The following is a 13,336-nucleotide window of genomic DNA, read 5'->3' on the forward strand; positions in this document are numbered from 1 at the left end:
GGCTGCGCGGCCGGGTGCCGGAGCATGTGCAGCTGCAGCAGGCACCTGGCAGGGAGCCGCAGCGGCGGGGATGTGAACCAGGCGGGGAGGAAGGCCCTTGACTCATCAGATAAATCCAGCCCCGCCAGGAGAGCGGAGGCGGCGCGGCGCTAGAAGGGGAGGATGGCGGGGGACAGCGAGCAGCGGCTGGAGGAGCAGGGGCAGCCCAGCGGCAGCGAGCCCTTCCTCATCGGGGTCAGCGGCGGCACGGCCAGCGGCAAGGTGTGCGGGGACAGCGGGGACGAGACAGGGGCCACGGGGAACGGGCGACCGCCACCGCCGCGCCACGTGCGCCGCTGCTCAATGCTCCGGGGCCACGGGTGGGGAACGGGACATGGAACGGAACGGGGCTCAGCATGGACAGCGGGCACCACCCTGCCTTTACATTAACGCTGTGCCTTTACATTAACGCTGTGCCTTTACATTAACGCTGGCAATGCGGTTATTCTTCACGCTTTGTAACCCGACCGGTCGGTGGCTGCCCCCCCTGCCTCCCCCGTCCGTGCGCGTGGATGGAGGTGGGGGATGCCCCTTTATTGTGTTCTTTTTTAGGGCGATTCTTTCTTTCTTTTTAGGAGAGGCAGCTTTGGGTACCGCGTGGCGAGCTGCTGACTCACAGCACAGCCGCACCGAGCTGGGGGCAGGTGGGGGCGAGGGGCGGCCGGGCTGCAGTGCTGCGCCCCAATGCAGAGCTGGGCTTTCCCCGCGGCCTAAAGAAAGAAAGAAAGCCCACTGCGAGCACTCAGTACTTTCCTATTCATTTAAGCTAATGTAGGGCGCTTGCTTTTTTTCCCCCTTATCCTTAAAGAAAATTCCTCCTTCCCACCCCCAGATCCACCGTGCCATCGCATTCGACCTGCCTTTATTTCAAAGGAGGGAGCACAAATGGCAGTGGAAACACCTCTGGAATGTTTCTTGCTGAGGAAACGTGGGCTGTGGCAGAGCAGCCTGTCTGCGGGTTCACCATGGAGGGGCCTTTCTCCCTTCAGGGATGGTGTAACCCAGCTGCTGCCCCCCCCAACCCCTGCCCATAATAAGGGCGATTTAGGAATGTGTTGCCAGGCCTCCTATTGATTCTTGGACCGCAGCGAGGAGGAAAAGTCCAGATATAACAGGGAAGGGATGGAGAGGGAGGATGCAATCTCTTCCACTGGGAGCAGGGCCGGGTTGTTCCTGCGGCACAGCTCCGCTGACTCAAGCGCTGGGGTCTGTGTGCTCCCTGATGCCTGGATCTGCCTAGCGTCCCAGTAACATTGTGTCTGGCTCTGCTCCACCGTCGGGGCTTTGAATACGATGTGGCTGGGCCCGCAAGGTAACAGCGGTGATTGCGGCAGATCTGTATAAAGTTTATGGGAAGAGGCTGCAAGAAGTGTTCTGGGGGTGGGGGTGGGGGCAAGCTTGCTCATGGAGAAGCAGTAAGAAGGAGCAGAGGCTTGTGTGTGTCGACCTTCGTGTTCTTGCAGGGGTCTGTCTGCAGGTGATGCTGCAGGAAGGCAGCTCCCACCCACCACCACCGTGCCCATGTGTTGGCTGCAGGTGGGAGCAGCCCACAGGGAAAGTGGAGCAGCTACCTTTCCCACTGGGAAGGTGGCAAGGAGGCAAATGTGCCAGCCTTCACACCAATGGAGGGTTGTTGTCCTAACACACCCCTTTGGCAGTGCACCAGCCCCAAGATAACGGAGAGTGTTTGCCACCCAGAGCCCCCTCCAGCTCCTCCTGCTGATGTTTTTGTTGAGTCTAAGGTGGGGAAAAAGGCTCCACGGTCTGCCTGCATCCCTATTCTGTGTGAGCTGGTGTGGCCTGTGGTTGGCATTTCTGAAAGCCAGGTTGGTGAGTGGGATTCAATGCTGGCTGCTGTTCCCTAGAGAGCAAGGGAGCAAGTCTGGAGATTCAAAAGGGAGATAGAAACCTAAGCACCCTCCTTTGCCTTTGGGAGAAATCAGGGCTGTGCTGGGGGAACACATGGGGTGTAGCAGAGATGCTGGCATGCTGCAGTCACTGGGCAGGCAGTGCCAGCGCTGTGTTGGCTTCTCACAAAAGCCTGAGGGGAGACAGAGCTTCCTTCTCCCGCTCTCCCCTTAAATCCAAACCGTGTCCAGCCCGGACAAAGCTTGCTGCCATCTGATGTGGAGGAGATGACATGGCATTGAGACACCCTCCTGTGCCAAAACCAGGCACAACCGCCTCGTTCCCTCAGAGGGATTCCCAGAGCTGGTTGTTGTAGCATTTTCTTTCATGCTCAATGCCTTCAAAGTGCTCCGCTGAAGCTTTGTTCTCTTCTTTTACCCGTGGTCTTTGTGCTAACAGCTTCTTCCCTCCCTCCCACGAGACACTCCTGGCTACCAAGTGCCGCAGCATGCAAGGCAGGCAGCCAGGCTGGGGGAGAATCAAGCAGAGGGATGGGCTGGGAAGTGCCAGGATGAACCCGGGGGGTCTCTGGGTGACTCTGCTTCAGCTGGGACCCCGCAGCAATGGTGCTGGGGTGGCTGCAGGGGTGAGGAGCGCTGCTCAAAGCCATGTGGAGGCATTAATTGCTGGTCCCCACGTGATGCACAATGAGGTGCTGAGCAGGAGGCTGGAAGGAAAGACAGATTTACGGTGGGCCGAGTGCTTTAGTTGGCTGCCTGGCCTCGTGCTGGTGAGGGCTGAGTCCGGGTGCCAGCGGGGCCCAGTGGCTATACTTTCAGGATCTTAATTAGCACATAAAGTCAGAAATGTCTGAACATGCAGTCCTAAGCGTTTCCAGACCAGTGTGTTCAGCCAGGTGTCTTGTCTGCTGGTAAACCTTTGAGGTACTTCTGTGAACACCACAAAAGCTGGATGGGGCCAAGCTGGCTGCCTAGAAGAGCTGGGAATAGGAGCCAACCATGGAGCTGAGGGAGGAGGTGGGAAGATGGGACAAGCAGTGTGCTGGTCCCTAGGGAAGCAGTGACCCTCAGGGGCAGTTCCCTATTCACGAGGGGCTTCTTGCCTGATGGATCTCACACCCCAACCCTTGCAAAGGCTGAGGTCCCTCACAGGATTTAGCTACTGGGCTGCCACCTGGATGAGCCCAGAGGAGATCCAGCAGTGACCCAGAGGCTTTCACTCACCTCTAGGTGAAGGCTTGCAAGGGCTGTAGCAGCACCGTGTTGGTTCAACACCATTTCCTGGTGACGTTTTGTGGCTGGCAGGAGCTGTGGATCACAAGGTCTGACTTCATTAATAGTGGTGTCAGAGTGGGCTGGAGGCTCGTCAGACCTTCTGGTAGAACATTGCTCTGTTCCAGCTGCTGAGCATACCAATGCACGGGGGGTTTGTTGGGTCAGCCCTTCCCTGTGCTGACGGGGTATACGTGAGCTCCTCGAGGAACCTATCTGATGTGATCCCTGGGACTCCAGGAAAGCAGATCCTGTTCATGCTGGAATCCAGGGCTGGTTCCACGTGGATGGCAGGACTCTGGCTGTCCCAGTCCTCAGACCAGTCAGCTTGTGGCTCACAAAGTGAAAGGCAGGATGGTAAACCTGTCTGGGAAAGCTCTGGGTGGAGGCCTGGGCTTTTGTTATGAGAATAGCAAGTTTCCAGTCCCAGTGCTGCCATGCAGATGTGCTCTGCTAGAGCTGGAAGAGACCATGTGGGTTGTGAACCAGCTCTCTGCAGTCACGGGCAGACATTTAATAGATGCTCTGGGAGCCTTCTTGATTTGGCATCTGTTCTGGGTGTCACCTCGGCCCACTGAGCGCTTCCTAATACTCTATAATTACTGTAACCTTACAAGGAAAGACCCAAATCAACTATTAGTGTGCTGGAGAGAAGGGCAGCATCATCAGGGCTGCTGACTGCAGGGACTCTGAAGTCTCAGGTGAGAATGGCAAGGAAGCCATGCCTTGCACTGCAGGGGACATCATCCCTTGATGTGACCTTAGGGAAAATACTACCAGATCCCATAAATGGAGGCTGTCTAAACCACAAGTGTGTGATGGGGACACCCCAGCCAGGCCCTTATCAATGGCAGTACCTGCACTGCCCATCTTCTGCACCGTGCCAGGGTTGGAGGCATCACTGTGCCCTGCCCCATTCCTCTGCTCATCAGCTTTGCCTTAATGCCCAGCTGAAGTCAGAATATGGAGCTACCCAAGAGAGGCTGAGGGATAATCTGCATAATAATATCGGGGAATTAGTCAACTCTTGACAAGTATTTGAGCAGCTGGCTATAGGCCACGAGTGGATATGAATTAAGTATGTCATATAATGAATATATTTCAAACAAATGTCAGGCGTTCTCTGAAACAGTGGTGATGCATCAGGCTGCCCAGGGAGGTGGTGAAGTCACCATCCCTGGAGGTGTTATAGAACCACGGAGATGTGGCACTGGGGGATGTGGGCAGTTGGTTGGGGTTGGAGCTTGTGATCTTAGGGGTCTTTTCCAATCTGAATGATTCTATTGATTATTAAGTGGTTGCAGGTGGGAAACAGGGAGGTAAGAACAGATGAGGAAGAAACTGGGGCCTGGGTGGTCCCTATGAGCGGGTGCTGGGTGTTACTGTGTGACCCCTGGGTCGCAGTCCCACCGGTGTGTCGCAGTATAATCCATCAGTCACACTTTAGCCTTGGCCAAGATGTCCCCTTGAGTGTCCTCAGGCCTCACTAGAGCCTAACTGGTATCCTTTCCAGTTATGAGTGAATATTTCACACTTCTGGTTAACATCAGTCACACGTATGTATGCAGGGAAGGGGGTTTGAGCAGGGTATTTGTGTCACTTATTTGAAGGGATTGTGGCTGGGACTTTCTGTTCCCATTCGTAGGGGAATTTTTAACCTCTGCATTTCTGGTTTTGATTCCTCCTTAGCATGTGGTGCTTATTGAGCAAGAGGAATTGTCTCCAGCTGTAGGAGCGTTCAGGCTGAAATCAGAGTGCCTGCCTGCACTGGAGCAGCTGCTCCTCTTACCGGCCCCAAAGAGCCATCCCAGAGTGATGGGCAATAAGTAAAGCCTGGGTGCACTCCAGTCCTCCTCCTGGTCCGCAGCAGAGGCTGTATGTGTGAGCCAGGCCTTATGTTCTATGATCTATCTGGGTAGCTGCGCTGGAGAGCACTGATTAAGAACTGCAAAGGCCATGGGAAATCTGGTGTCCTTGGCACCTGTGGCCAAGGCTGAGCCTGTCTGAAGGCAGGGAGAGGCATCTGGGGGAGAGCACGGGGAGGAAAAGCAGGGGAAAGGCACCATGCCTGCCCTGTTTCTGTGAAACCCATAGGATACAGCTGGATAAGCAACAGGGCTGCAGAAGGATGCAGGGAGTGGGAAAGCAGAGGAAAAGGAGAAGGGGCTCTGGCCCTGTCACGTGCTGAAGGGTGAATGGCTGGCAGCAGCAGTGCTGCAGCTCTTTGTTCTGGGTGCAGGGCAGGATGCCCACGTGGCGCAGGAAGCACAGCTCGCCAGCCCTGGCGGGCAGGAGGAGGAGGTGAGCTGCATGGGGAGTCCCGACCCTGCCCTGCCACCCAAACGTGTGCCCAGGACCGTGATTCTGCAATCAGGCAGCCCAGGCTGGTTTGCTGGCTGTGCTCAGGAGCTCTGCAGCCCGGCTGGGGCTGACTCACAGAGCAGCACTCATAGCCAAGTCAGGTCAGCCTGGCCCAGCGGGGAAGAGATGCTCTCTGGGGACGGCACTGCCGTCAAATCTTCCAGCTTTGCAGGCAAACAGCCTTGCCCTCTGTCTGCTGGGTTGACCTCCTCTCCCAGGCGTGCTTTCTCCTCCTCCTTCCTTCTCACCACTTCTATCTTCAGTGCTGCCTCTGGAGATTGCCAGCCAGGTATAGAACAGGCAGCCAAACCAGCAGGGAGATGGGGATTTGCTCTGATTCATGTTGTGATGGTGGGGGTCTGGTTGCCCCAGTGCAACGTGCCGGTCCCTGTGCCGTGGAGATCTTGTGCCAGCAGCCAGAGCCATGTGGCTCTTCACCTGCTGGCTCTGCAGTGCCATTAGTTTGCTGTGCCAAGAGGCACCAGGATACACTTGTAAATGCTCCTCCCAGATATGGCAGAGCTCTGATAAAGTCCCAGGGTTCCCCTTCCGGTGTCTTTTCATCTTGGGCTTTATGTAGGGTGTGAAGACAACCTGGCTTTCCGCTTCTGTGGTCTTCCTCCCTATCCGTGCAGTGGTGGAGTTTATGGGCTGGAGCAGGGCTTGGGAAGATGCTGCTCGGTGCTGCTTGCAGGTTCAGCAAGCTGTGCCCCATGAATGGCCACTTCCTGACATCCTGCATGGCACGGACACTGCTGCCACTGACTTGTTCCCTCTGCTGTTTCTTTCCTAGTCTTCAGTCTGCTCGAAGATCGTCCAGCTGCTGGGCCAGAACGAAGTGGACTATCGCCAGAAGCAGGTGGTGATCGTGAGCCAAGACAGCTTCTACCGAGTCCTCACCTCAGAGCAGAAATCCAAAGCCCTCAAAGGCCAGTTCAATTTTGACCATCCAGGTGAATGGAGAACAGAACTGGGGTGGGATGAGGGCTGGATCGCATCCTGCCAGCAAACAGCTTTGTGTGGACATCAGGAGGACTCTATCTTTGCATGGGGTGGGAGTGAAGTGGCTTGGCTTGTCCCTTGTTGGACTGGTTAAGATGAATTCTCATACTCTGTGCAAAAAAAATATCCCCCTGTTTGAAACCCCACCCCCTGGGCCAGGTCTAGGGAGGTCTGCCTGGCACAGCCATTGGAGCCAGCAGCTCTGTGCTCTCCTTCAAGGAAGGAACCACCTTGCACAGCTGCCCTGCAAAACCCTGCACCACAGTGGCCGTACCCTGCTGCTACAACAGGGGCTTTATGAACCATCCCAGAGCTTGGTAGGGAAATTCCAGAGCTGCTGTCCCCTCATCCCCGTGAGGACAATGGCTGCAGGCAGGGAGCGTGGAGCAAACAGAGCCCTGTCTGTGCAGCAGCTGAAGGTTGGAACACTGCTCCAGTCTGTGCGAGGGCTGGAGCCCTGGAGGAGATGCCTTCCCAAGCTCTCAGTGCTGCTGTACAAGGCTGGCATTGATTTCTGCAGACCAGATCCCAGGCTGGTGCGAAGCTCTGCGCTTTGCAGCACCCATGGAGATGAGCAGGGCTTTCCTCTGGAGCCTGTGTGTCCGTCTGTCTGTCCGTGGGGTGTGGGTGGCTCTGGTTAGGCTAAGCACAGCATTGCACATGAAGCTGCCTCGGGTAACTTTTTCTCTTCTCCTCAGATGCCTTTGACAACGAGCTCATCGTGAAAACACTCAAAGAGATCACAGAAGGGAAGACGGTCCAGATCCCTGTCTATGACTTTGTCTCCCACTCCAGGTCTAACAGTCACTCCTGCCTTGCTGAGTCTCTGCTGACAGCAGCATGCAGTCCTGCCACCCCAGCCCCTCTGCTTGTGTCTGCTCTTGGGTGCCCATATATAGACCCAGAACTTCAATGCTAACATCTCTACACTCTGTGTTAGAGGATACAGGGCTCGTACAGGCACAGTCTGGGAGCCTAGAAAGCTGCATAACCTCACAAATACAATCAGAAACTCACAGGCATAAGTGGAGGAGGGCTATGCCCCCCCCACCATCCACTCTTCCCCTCATCATAAAGTCCATGTTTGCAGCTTTAATAAGTATTCCAGGCTCAAACAGTGCAGTGCTGTCAGGAAAAGAGTTCTTGAAGCTCTTGCTCCTGTAGCTCCTCCCTTGCATGTGTTCAGCTTGCATGCCTGTACTGATCGAGGAAGGTGTGACCCTGTTCCTTTTCCTACAAAAGCCCCATGACTTCAGAGGAGTGCTGCTTGCTCCCTGGGGAGCACACTGTCCCTATGGGTTCCTCATACTCAGACGTTTTGGGTTGTATTGCTTGGCATCTAACACTTGCAAGCAGCATCTGGCTAAAGCAAGGGGGTGAGGGCCTAGTATACTCCCTGCTTTGCTGTCTGTCCTTATAGGAAGCTTATGTATGCCTTGGATTCCCTTCACCACAGTGGGGTAGGTCTCCCATCAGTCCGGCCTCCTGCTGCAGCAGTGATATCCCATGGCCCAGGAGCACCGCTGTTACCCCCATCTAGCTTGGCTTGTTTCCTCCCTACTGGCATATTTGACTCTCCTCCTTCCCTCTGCTAGGAAAGAGGAAACAGTGACCGTCTACCCTGCCGACGTGGTGCTCTTTGAGGGCATCCTGGCCTTTTACAGCCAGGAGGTGCGGGATCTCTTCCGCATGAAGCTCTTTGTGGATACAGATGCAGACACCCGGCTGTCCCGCAGAGGTGAGTCCCAAACATACCTCATGCAGAGACAGAAATGTTACCTGGCTGATGGGCAGCCAGCTGCAGAGGCAGTTAACCAGGAGCAGAGCAGTACTGGAGTCAGCACAAAGCTTTGCTGCTGCTAGCAAAGAGCCAGGGCAGCACATTGCACCAGGCAGCTCCCAGCAGTGGGAAGCAGTCTTGCTTTGTGCTTCTTAGGATTCAGTGGGGCTTTTGCTGCCTTGTTTGGGATCTTCCCTTTGATGCATGCAATCCCTACGTGGCTCTGTACTATGTGGGTAGCAGGCAAAGCAGAGCAGCTCAGCAACTCAGTGAAAAGTCAGCACCTGATGGTTATGCTCAGGTCTGGGGTTTGGTGTGAGAGTGTCTGTCCCAGGTCATGCAGATAAGAAGCGTGGTTGTGCATCTTGCTCTGTGCAAGAATAGCCATTGTAGTGCTGCATCTCTATGCTGCTTGGTGTTGGTGTAATGGATGTGTGATGGCAAAGAGCCCTGGATATGATAATATCCCTCTTTAGGACTCCCCATGTCTATCTGGTTTGGCTGCATGTTGCCAGCTTATGTAGGATGCGCTCCAGTTCTTCCAGGTGTGCAAGGCTTGAGATGCAGTCAAAGCTGCCTTGAGGTCTGGGATCACTGATGTGGCCCCTGAGCCTCTGCGAGGACTAAGAAACCATTCTGGGGTTACTGGGGCCAGGCTGTGTTCTGTCTGCACTGTCCCTTCCCATACCTGGGCTCCAGCAGCTTCTACAGGGTGTTTGGGGTACAGGTGGTGTTCAGGCCTCTGTGCTGTGGCAAGAGAAACGTGCCTCAACACCTGGGACTGTATGTGTGCATGGGACCATCCCACTCGGATACAGATCCGGTCTTGCCTGCTGAAAGCCCTGCATCCCTCCCGCTGCCAGATACAAAACCTCCTCCACTGTTGAGATGTCATCGGTGCTGATTAAAAGGTGCTTCTTACGCAGCCTCCTTAACCCTGCCCACCGTTCTTACATGACTCACCCAGGGAGGTGACAGCACAGTCATCACAGGGAGACGTATTAACAGGTCATAGATACGCATCTGTAAGATCCTGCAATGTGATCCTGATCCTGTAAGTGGACTGTGCTGTGCAGGCACTCAACAGCCAGGGGGTAGCCTGTTTGTTTAGTGGTGCTCTGTGTCAGCTGCATGAAGGAGAGGCGTTGCCTTGTGCATTTGCAGTGCCCCGTGACCACGTGTGCATCCCAATTGCACATGTAGAGTGCGTACTTCAGTTTGGCACATAACCATGAGCTCAGGGCTTGAGAACTACTTGAGTTCATTGACCAGGAACCCAGACAGTCCAGCTGCCAACAGTGGTACAGAGCTTGAGCTGCAGCTGCTGGATGAGGTTCTAAACCTTATGGGCCACGGCTGTTCGTGGGGGTTGCTTTCACCCACCATCAATCACTAAGGCCTTGCAAAGGGGTGGCTGGGCTGCTGCTGGCTGGTTAAGGTGGTGGCCTCTCCTTGTCTGGGCAGCTCATCCATCTCCTGATAGAGAACTGATCGTCGTCAGTTGATATCTCAAGTTGGATGTTAGGAAAAACTACTCTGAGTGGTTGGGCACTGGCATAGGCTGCCCAGGGAGGTAGTGGGGTCACCATCCATAGAGATGTTCAAGAGCTGTGGATACTTGGCACTGAGGGACGTGGTTTAGTGGGAAATACTGGAGGTAGGTGGACTAGATGGTCTTTTCCAACCTTAATGACACTATGATTTCATTATAAGAACACTACCCTGGCATTGCTGGGAATGGAAAGTCAATGTGTGAGATACTGAAGGTATATCCATGTCCCTGGAATGTTGCTGAAGGCAGCTTGTAGTAAGAGAGAGTCAGGATCTTGCATTGTGACACAGCCATGGGTTGTCTCTCTCACAGAAGTTTTGAGCAGTTGCAGCAATGGACTTTTGAGCTGGGTGGCAGCAGGGGATGGAGTTCCCAGAAACACAGCTGACAGCTCAGTTAATTGGTAGTGCTGGATTTCAGTGCCTGTGGTTCATGCTGCCATTGGCTGCTGGCACCGGATGGGCACCAGTGTGTCCTTGGGACATTGTCCTGCTCTGCAAGTGACACCTCCCATTGCTGGAACCCATTGTTTTAGGGCCAAGTATGAGTCAAGGGTGCTTGATTTGTGTTTGGGGGGCATCACCATGCAGTGATGTGCCTTTGGCTGGGCAGGACAGCTATGTCCTGCCTGGAGCAGCCCTGCAGCCTGGGTGTCTTTGCACTTTGCGGGCTCCCTGATGTCCCTGCTGTGTGTGCAGCCTCCCTGCCCCACAGCAGCCAGCAAACAGGGCGTGGGACCTGGGAAACAAAAGTCTCTCTGTCTCTCTGCCTTTTTCTTTGTAATGAATGTCCCTTGCCTGTTTCTCTGTACTGTTTGTGTTGGGGTTTGCTCCCTCTCTCTGCAGAGGTCACAGGGCTGGCTGAAGCAGCCTGGGCAGCGCTGAGCCCTTCCTGGAGTTGGCACACATTGCCAGGCCTTCAACTCCCCATGCAAGGCTGCCAAAAGGCAGCTGGCTGTGGGCAAACCGAGCTGCTGGGAGGGTGCCAATGCAGTGATGCAGGCCTTGGGGATAACAGCTGGGTGGCTGGCTAGGGCTGTCCCAAAGGGAAGGGGATGGAGCAATGCGTGGCTTGGCTGCTGACTGTGCCTTCCACCTTTCTTCTAGTGCTACGAGACATCAGTGAGCGAGGCAGGGACCTGGAGCAGATCTTGTCGCAGTACATCACTTTTGTGAAGCCCGCCTTCGAGGAGTTCTGTTTGCCAGTAAGTATGGGGAATGATACCCACAAATGCCAGAAGTGCCTCTTTCCCTGGCCGGCTCATCAGACAGGAGCATTCTGTGGCCCAGAGCTCTCTCCTTTGGGCACTGCTAAAAGTGAGGGTGCTGGTGCTGGCTGCGTCAGGGTAAGATGAGGTCTGTTTGTACAGCCACTGCCTGCCTTCCCGGTGAGATCACTGTCCCTATGGGGAGGCAGACACTGACAGAAAACCCCTCCCTGCACAGGGTCAGCCAAACCAACACCAGGCAGCTCAGCAGGTGCCAGCTGAGGAGGGATGAGTCTTGGTTGCATCTGGTCAGGGAATAAGAGATCCCTGTCCCCAAGCAGTGAGCACCATGTCTGCCCTTTTTACCTTGCATGTGCTTGCCACTGCTGTATGATGTGGGTCAGGAAACTGAGGTGCAGTGTTGGTGTTGGTTCTAGAAAGGCTTTTCCTGGGTGGCAGGTCCTGCTCGCTGCCTCCCTGCAAATATCCATCCATTTACAAAGCAGATGCTGTATTGAGACTGTTCTGTTGAGGAGTGTAGGAGGGTGAAATGTGAAACAAGGAGAGTAGAAAACAACTGCTTTGTGTTCACCCACCAGCCCTGCACTGGTCTGCTTCCACCTCCAAGCCACTGGTGGGCTCAGCTGCAGAGTGATTGCATGTGGTTGTGCAGCAGGCTCAGCACCCACTGCTGCTAATCAACCCCTAACAGTTCCAGGTGAGGTGGCCCAACATTAAAACAGTCTGGTATGTCCTAGGGATGATCCATAGGGCTGAAAGTGCCAGGAGGTGTCAGATGGGCCCCCCTTGGCCTAGCAGGCTGGTTGGCTGCTGATTGTAGAGCATGGCTGGCACAAATAGGGGAGGAAACTGAGACCAGCTCCTTCAGAACTGGCACCTTAAAACTAGGCTGGGGTTGGAGTCCTGAATCAGACTTTTGCAAGCAGTGCTGGTGGAAAATTTCTCCTGCATCCCAAGCAGACCACACGGCTGCATCCTGCATGTCCACGCAGGCTGGGCATGCCAGCTCTTGCTCCTCTATCTTGTCTGGCTGGATCTGGGGGTAGGTTGTTCCCCAGAGCATGGAACGCTGCTGGAGTCCTGTGATCATTAAGCTTTTTAATTTCAGGTTTTGTTAGGGTGCCTCTTACTGACATTTGGGCTCAGGAAAATAAAGCGTGGCCCTCAAAACACAATGCAGAAGGCAAACAAGATTGTCCAAAATGTCTGATCAGCACCTACCTGCCTACCAGAGGGTTTGGGCCGTATAACTCCCTGGGGGTTTGGGCTTGGCAGGAAGCAGGGGCAATGCCCCAGCCTGGCAGCTCTCTGCTTTTCCAGTAACACAGTGCTCTCTTTCCTCCCAGACCAAGAAATATGCTGACGTGATCATTCCCAGAGGAGCAGATAATGAAGGTGAGCAGACCCACACCCTGCTGTTCTGTCCTAGCAGCTTGCACTGGGGAGGAGGTAGCAGGGGCTGCTGTAGAGGTACACTGAGATGAGCCTTTGTGTTGCTATGAGCAAGCCTGGGATCCTGATTAGATAGACCTGACTGGGGTCTATCTGATTGTGCTGGCAGAGCACCAGGCCCTGAATGGGGAGAGGGGACGAAGTGACAACAAGGCAGCTCCTCCCCGCAGGCTTGCAGCTCCCAGCTAAGGAATGGGTGGGCATGGGAGCGAGGGGGACATCATCACTGACTTGTCTCTAGTTGGCACGACCCTAACGCAATCTCTCCCCGATGTTTTCCCCTCCCTTTCTGCTCACAGTGGCCATCAACCTGATTGTGCAGCACATCCAGGACATTCTTAATGGAGGACTCAGCAAACGCCAGAGCAATGGCTACCTGAATGGCTACACTCCCCCCCGCCAGCGGCAGCCCTCAGAGTCCAGCAGCCGGCCTCACTGACCCCGGGCAGCAGGAGTGAGGCTGTGGGCGGAGGGCACTCGGGCCCTGCCACTGCCCCCCTGTACATACTGTCCGTTCATTCCCCCCTTATCTATTTAAGAAACCAGACGGAGACGAATGCCTTTAATTTTGTATGTTGGAAATGCCGAATGAGAAGCAGCCAGCTGCTCGGGAGCCTGGGCCGCCCACAGCTCCTGGTCTTGCTCAGTAACTCCTCCAGCACGGAACCGGCTATAAATCTCTATAAATATAGAATTGCTCTATTTTTGTGTAAATGCAGAATAATGTAAAATTACTTGCCATAAGGTATTTGCCAGGCTCGGTGTTGCTGGGAGGGAGCTGG

General features: G+C 54.8%; 1 protein-coding gene across 1 annotated transcript; it reads left to right on the top strand.

The window, feature by feature from the left end:
• UCK2 (uridine-cytidine kinase 2) lies at nt 1–13,268 on the top strand. The gene is made up of 7 exons (XM_015869689.3): nt 1–261; nt 6,334–6,493; nt 7,241–7,337; nt 8,138–8,280; nt 10,981–11,078; nt 12,449–12,497; nt 12,854–13,268. The coding sequence occupies exons 1-7, from the start codon at nt 163–165 to the stop codon at nt 12,991–12,993; spliced, it is 786 nt and encodes a 261-aa protein (XP_015725175.1). The 5' UTR covers nt 1–162; the 3' UTR covers nt 12,994–13,268.
• Nucleotides 13,269–13,336: the final 68 nt, after the last annotated feature.

Source organism: Coturnix japonica, chromosome 11, assembly GCF_054131305.1.
Source record: "Coturnix japonica strain WE chromosome 11, WE-NBRP24, whole genome shotgun sequence".
In the NCBI taxonomy this organism is placed as follows: domain Eukaryota; kingdom Metazoa; phylum Chordata; class Aves; order Galliformes; family Phasianidae; genus Coturnix; species Coturnix japonica.

Excerpts from the sequence above, each read along its gene's own strand:
- UCK2 (XM_015869689.3), top strand. The coding sequence starts at position 163 with ATGGCGGGGGACAGCGAGCAGCGGCTGGAGGAGCAGGGGCAGCCCAGC. Across the intron at positions 262-6,333 it reads GCGGCACGGCCAGCGGCAAG|TCTTCAGTCTGCTCGAAGAT; the intron begins GTGTGCGGGGAC and ends TTTCTTTCCTAG. Across the intron at positions 6,494-7,240 it reads GTTCAATTTTGACCATCCAG|ATGCCTTTGACAACGAGCTC; the intron begins GTGAATGGAGAA and ends TCTTCTCCTCAG.